Source organism: Lipotes vexillifer, unplaced genomic scaffold, assembly GCF_000442215.2.
Source record: "Lipotes vexillifer unplaced genomic scaffold, Lipotes_vexillifer_v1.1 scaffold397, whole genome shotgun sequence".
In the NCBI taxonomy this organism is placed as follows: domain Eukaryota; kingdom Metazoa; phylum Chordata; class Mammalia; order Artiodactyla; family Lipotidae; genus Lipotes; species Lipotes vexillifer.
The window spans coordinates 3,579,954-3,586,411 of NW_006772681.1; the positions used below are offsets into that span (position 1 = coordinate 3,579,954).

Genomic DNA, 6,458 nt, shown 5'->3' on the forward strand with positions numbered 1-6,458 from the left:
CGCTCTTCCTCTCCTTGGTTCAATTTCCCCGTCTATCAAATGGGAGTCATAATTCCTGCCTCCCTCTGGGGAGACGTACAATGAGGTCAGAGAGGAGAAAGTTCTTGGAGAACCTCAAACACCACTGAGACACGAGAGGGACTTGTTTTGTAGCTGAGCCATGTCCAGGGCTGCAGGCCAAGCTGCAGTGTTTGTCCAGAGGGGCAGTAGCTGGGCTCGGCAGCATCAGTGGGACGCTGTGTTCTGTTCAGGGTGTGGTGGAGGCTCTGAGAGCTGTTCACACCCAAACACGTTACACTGTGCTTTCCACCAACCTCTTGGCCGTCTCACTTCTCCCCTTCACCCAGGAATTGCCTCTCATCCTTGGAGCTGAGGAGAGTGAGCGAACTGGGTTCAGGTCTCACTCACGGCCTGAATGTCTCCTTACAAACATCATGTCCTGTGTGACTCATCCCTGGAGGGAAACTGTCTGGTTGCTCCCTTCTTTTTCTTGTATTGAGAAATATACATATTGAAAAGTGCATTCACGCTGAGAAACAGGATTTTGTCACCTTCCCACCCCCTTTTTAATACTGCCTGACTTCTCTGAACTATCCCTTTGGGCCCTTCTTGCTTGTGACTTGAATCCTCCTTGCTTACCACTCATGTCTGCCAGATAGCAAGTTTCTCTTCTTACAGTAAAGTTGCTGGGCCTTGTGGTTCTTGGAAGTTTTGACAACTTTGTTCACAGTTTGGTGGCGCACAGGCTGCTTTGGGGTTGTTTGACCTTTCAGCCTGGAGAGGAAATCTCTGCCTCTGACTTGCTGTCTTAGTTCCTTGCCTTGAATTAGAAGGCACTGGGGTGAGGTGGACAGGGCACTGGGCCCATTGAGGGGGGGAAAGGGAGTGGGCACGTGATAGTCATTCCCATCCCAGCTCTGTTTGGCTCTCTCTGTGATCTTTGAGTCACTTCTTTACAAGCCTGACCTTTCCTACCTGTGAATTGAGGGTTGGACCACATTGGCAGTTTCGTGGTTTATATCCTTTTTTAAAAAAATAACATAGCCCCTGAAACTCTTTATTTAGAGCAGGGATCTTAAACTGGCTGCTCTGGGACTGTTTACAGTCTTCAGATGTGTTTCATTTGGTCAGAATGGTGTTTTAAGAAGTAGATGAATGGCTTTTTCATTGTGCCACCAGCTCCCCCACTGCCTGTGGCTTAAGCCCTGCCTGCTTCACACTAAGTTACTTGCCTGGCCTCTGAGGCATAATATAAAATAAGTAAAAGTAGAGCTGCTCTAGCTAAAGTGAGCATGCGTGGAGTGTGATACCCCAGAGCACAGCCTGCTGCTTCCCTGCTCACCACAGGCAAGAGCCCAAGGCATGAGGAGCAGTGTTTGAGAGCATCTGGGTTAGGTGGCCACTGAGGGCCCTCCAGTTGTGACATTTATCCTTCTCTGGCTCAGTCTCTAGCAGGTCACCCAGGAGACAAAAGGGAAGTGCTGGCCAAGGCCTCAGGCTTTGGTCCTGTGTCCACCCATGCCCACCTCCCCGCTCCTATCTGGGGTCTTAATTTTGCGATTGTTCAGCCTTTCAGACCCCCACTGGCATGCCGTATGGAACGGTGAACCTGCTTCACGGCGTGAACCCAGGAGAGACTCCTGTCACCTGCACAGCAGGATTCGGGACCTTCATCGTGGAATTTGCCACCGTGAGCAGCCTCACCGGTGACCCTGTGTTCGAAGACGTGGCCAGAGTGGCCCTGATGCGCCTCTGGGAGAGCCGGTCAGATATTGGGCTGGTAGGTCCGCTGCCACTCTTCCTGTCTAGCTCAAGTTGGCCACCTTGGCCCCTGCTTATGAGGCTCAGGGCTCTGAGCAACAAGTTGCAGTCCAGCCGAAGGAAACTAAGGGTGACCTCAGGAGTGGTCCACGACTTAGGCTCACAGCACCGAAAGTAGACCAAGCCTCCAGTTCATGCTTTGGCACAGAGGGGAGGACAGCATGAGAACACATCCTCTGGCAGGAAAAGGGGCCATATAAGCTCTGGCTCCTTGAGCTTCTCTGATCTAGGGAGTGGGTCATATGCTTCATGCCACTGACTCACTCGGTGACCTTAGATCGTCAGCCTGTCTGGCCCTCATTTTTACATATATTTATTTGTAAAACGGTGTTTCTTAGAACCAGAAGATTTGAGAGATGTTGAATGGCTGTTCCATGAGGAAATGACTACTGGTCAATTAAATTTGGGCAACACTATAAATAGTATCCTTTTTTTGGAGAGTCATAATGAACACGAGCAGGTTAAAGGTTATGAAATCCTATGATAAATTCATCTATTTAACTTTGCTTAACTCAACGTTTCACAAACTTATTTGACCCCAGAACTTTTCTTTCCCCTCCAAACCTACTGACCTATGGAAATTTAACACACCTTGGGCCAGATCATCTCTAAGGTCGGTTTCGGCTCCTAACCTAGATGATCCAGTGAAACTAACAGTAATTGAGCCAAAGCTGTCCAGGAAATAGCACTAGATTTAGTCAGAACTGAGACTGAGCCCCAGCCTTACTATGTTGAAACTGTGTGACCCTGGCCAAGTCATTCAACCTTTCTGATCCACAGTTACTTCAGCAATAATATTTATGGATTAATACCTCCTTGCTGAGTCATTATGACTTATAAAGACTGTGTTGTCCGAAAGTGATTCAGGTGGAGGCACATTTTATGCAAAGTCTGTTTCTAAGTCAGCTTGAAAAGTGAAACTTGTATGAGGACTCCTTGACAGTCCCTTAAGAAGGTGCCACTCTGGAGACCTAGAGTAACTCCTTTAGTGTCCAACACAGGCAGTTTTTTCTCCAGCTCAGGAGCCATAGTGACTCCGTGACCACCCTGCCCACATCCTCTCAGCCCTTTATCATTTCCGTGCACACTGGCCTGTCTTCCAGTTGCCGTCACCCATGTCTCTTTGGCTACTGGCCTTTTCTGGTGCCTGGATCCTGCTCTGCTTGCACGTGGCTGGAAACACCAGGTCTTAAATGCTACCCCAGAGCAGTTCTCAATCAGTGGCTGATACTGATGGGAGTTTATGGACAATCACCCTAGTTCCCCGGCCCTCGGGTGGGACCGTGCCAAGGCTCGTGCTCTACACTGACTCCCAGAGCTGCCCGGTGGGATAGAGCTCCGTTTCCCATGGTGGTAACTTGCCTGACAGCACACCCTTTATGGGCTGCCTCCCTGCCCTGCCTCACTTTTCCCCTCGTCTTCCAGAGTTTCCAGGGACTCACCTTCCAAATCAACGACTTCCTGGCTTCCTTGCTGGGGCTCTGCCCAAACTAACACAGGACAATTAGCTGTTTCTTTTGAATGAGTACCAGGTGAAGTTATCAGCTTCCATCGGGGTCTAAGTTATATGGACAACATATCTCTTCATTTAAATCTTTAAAATTTATTTTTAAATTGTTCACAAGTCAAAGGATACAAAAAAGTATGCAGTGACATCTGTGACCCTTCCTCCAGCTACCCAGTTCCTCCTTACAAGCAACTACTCTATCAGTTTCTTGGATGTCCTTCCCAAGTTGATTTATGGAAATACGGAAAGTATATCTTATGTCTTTAGACACTGGAATCGCATGCAGATTCTCAGGCTGAGAAGTCTGAGACAGATTGTGGGAACAGCACGTTCTCATTCCCAGCTCACACTCACTCTAGACAGGGCATGAACACTCCAAGTCATTGTTCTTTTTTCAGTTTTTGACCAGTGTGTATAATTAAGTCCTCCTAAATGTGCATGAGATGTGTCTCCACTGTACATATATGCAAGAGAGCTGGCCATGATCCAGCCTTGCCCCCCAACCCCGTACCCCGATAGCCTGCTTGTCTCCCAAGAAGCACTGGGGTGCCTGTCTTGTATCTCACGGGACAGTCAAGGGTGTGGGGACATCCTTGTTTGGTCTTGGGCCCTCCTTTGACACCACATGTCTCTCTCCTAGGTCGGCAACCACATCGATGTGCTCACTGGCAAGTGGGTAGCCCAGGACGCGGGCATCGGGGCTGGCGTGGACTCCTACTTTGAGTACCTGGTAAAAGGAGCCATCCTGCTTCAGGATAAGAAGCTCATGGCCATGTTCCTAGGTAAAAAGGGCAGGGTAAGGGGGCTTTTCCCCATGGTTTTCCCTATTGACATGTAGTTTATTTATAAACTTTCAGTTGCTCCCAAGTGCCTACAGAATCAGCTCTGCATTCAAAACCACCATGGACTTACACTGCCCACTTGAGGCCCACTACACCTTTTCATGCCTTCCTGCAAGAGCCAAGTGAACCATGCTGGCTTCTCTATGTGCAGCCCTGGATTTTTTATTTCCTGGCCATTGCACATGGTTTCCTTTGCCTAAAATACCTTTTTTCCTGCCTTTATGTGTCCAAATTCTGTTCACCCGTTAAGGCCCAGCTTAAATGTCACTTTGCCCAGGAAATAGCTTGATTCTTCCTCAGAATTTAGGGCCTTCAGAATCTTTTTTTTTTTTTTTTAATATATAAATTTATTTATTTATTTTGGCCGCATTGGGTTTTAGTTGCTGCGCGCGGGCTTTCTCTAGTTGTGACGAGCCGGGGCTACTGTTTGTTGCGGTGCACGGGCTTCTCATTGCAGTGGCTTCTCTTGTTGCGGAGCACAGGCTCTAGGCACGCGTGCTTCAGTAGTTGTGGCACGTGGGCTCAGTAGTTGTGGCTCATGGGCTCTAGAGCACAGGCTCAGTAGTTGTGGTGCATGAGCTTAGTTGCTCCACGGTATGTGGGATCTTCCCAGACCAGAGCTCGAACCCCTGTCCCCTGCATTGGCAGGCGGATTCTTAGCCACTGCGCCACCAGGGAAGCCCGGCATCATTTTTGCAGTCAGCTATCATCACAGTTACAGCTCTTCTAACTGAGTGCAGCATCCAGGCCTTATTCATCTGTACTCCCCACAGTGCTTTGCAGGAGGTAGCTGTAGATTAATGCCTGTTGAATAAAAGCAGTTTACCCTTCAGGCCCTTAGACACTAGTAGTAATGATATTGAGGAATTGTTGGGCACCTAATAATAATTATAGCTACCATTCATTTATTCAGCAAATATTTACTGAGTACCATTACTCAGTAAATATTTGTGTACCATTGTGTTAAGTTTTGTGCCAAGCACTGAACATGGACTATTTCATTTCATCCTTGCAACACTGTTTGAGATTATCTTATTATTTGCATGTTTTTGGTACTTTGTTCATTCAGATAATGCTTATTGTGCATATTTATTATGTACTATCTTCATCTTGGGGATTCTGCAATCAACAAAACAAAGTCCTAGCTCTCACAGATTTACAGTCTAGGGGGAGTTATAAGTTCAAGTTCCCACTAGAATGCCAGCTCCCTGAGGGCTGGACTTTGTCTTATTTGCCACCCCCCAGGTGCCTGGCACCTGGTAGGCACTCAGTGAATATTGTTGAGTGAATAAATGACTGCACAGTCCCATGAGGTATATAACATTACTCTTCTCACTTTACAGATAATAAGACTGAGGCTTAAGAGGGAAAAACTTGCCTGAGGTCACAGCTAACAAGTGGTAAAGCTGGAGCTGGAATTTGAGCCTGGAAGTTTGCTTCCAGAACCCATGCTCCTTCCTCTGTGCCTCCTTGCATCCTAGTGTGCTTTGAGGCTGGGCCACCCTAGGGTCTTGCAAATGTTTAAGTCCATCTTTCTGTTGCCAAAGCCTGCTTTTTGTGTCCCTCATCACTGATGTGTCCATCATCTTATCTCCTCTGCAGAATATAACAAAGCCATTCGGAATTACACCCGCTTCGATGACTGGTACCTGTGGGTGCAGATGTACAAGGGGACTGTGTCCATGCCAGTCTTCCAGTCTCTGGAGGCCTACTGGCCTGGTCTTCAGGTAGGAACGATCAGAGAGCGTGGTCCTTTTTCTATGGAACCGGCAAAGCAAGCTCATTCTAATGTATGAGTCAAAAAAGTGCTTGAGCACTCTTTTTTGGAGGAGTGGATTGGGGATGGGAGAGGGGCTTAGAGTGAGACAGATTTAAAGTTCTGCCAAACTGAATTTTCCAAGGGGAGCTTTAAGGTGTCAGGAACTGAACTTCCAGCTTGCTGTGGAATGTTGTACCACTTAAAGTAGACAGGGCGGTAATAGCCATTGGCAGTGACCATCTCTCCGCTGGACATTTCTGTCACATATCCTCATTCTTGACAGCGGGCCTAGGAAAGGGCGTGACAGCAGCTGGGGCTGCTCTGCCTGCCATCATTATGTGTCTCCATTACATGGTCTGATAGAGTTGCAGCTGGAAGGGATCTTAGAGCCCATCTAATCCAGCCCCTGTGTGTCCTAAAATATTTTTAATATTTTTATAAACAACTTCTTTTTAATCTTAAGAAATTAAGAAAAGGTAGTAACATGTAGATGGTGGTAAATTTTTTTTTTTTTTTTTTTTTTTTTTTT

The 6,458-nt window shown here is 47.4% G+C and overlaps 1 protein-coding gene across 1 annotated transcript in view; it reads left to right on the forward strand.

Annotated features, from left to right (window-relative positions):
* Nucleotides 1-6,458, forward strand: part of EDEM2 (ER degradation enhancing alpha-mannosidase like protein 2) — a 28,440-nt gene that overhangs the window by 10,196 nt on the left and 11,786 nt on the right. The window contains 3 exon segments of the mRNA XM_007447783.1: nucleotides 1,569-1,780; nucleotides 3,969-4,110; nucleotides 5,773-5,897. Of these exon segments, the coding sequence (XP_007447845.1) occupies nucleotides 1,569-1,780; nucleotides 3,969-4,110; nucleotides 5,773-5,897 (479 nt within the window).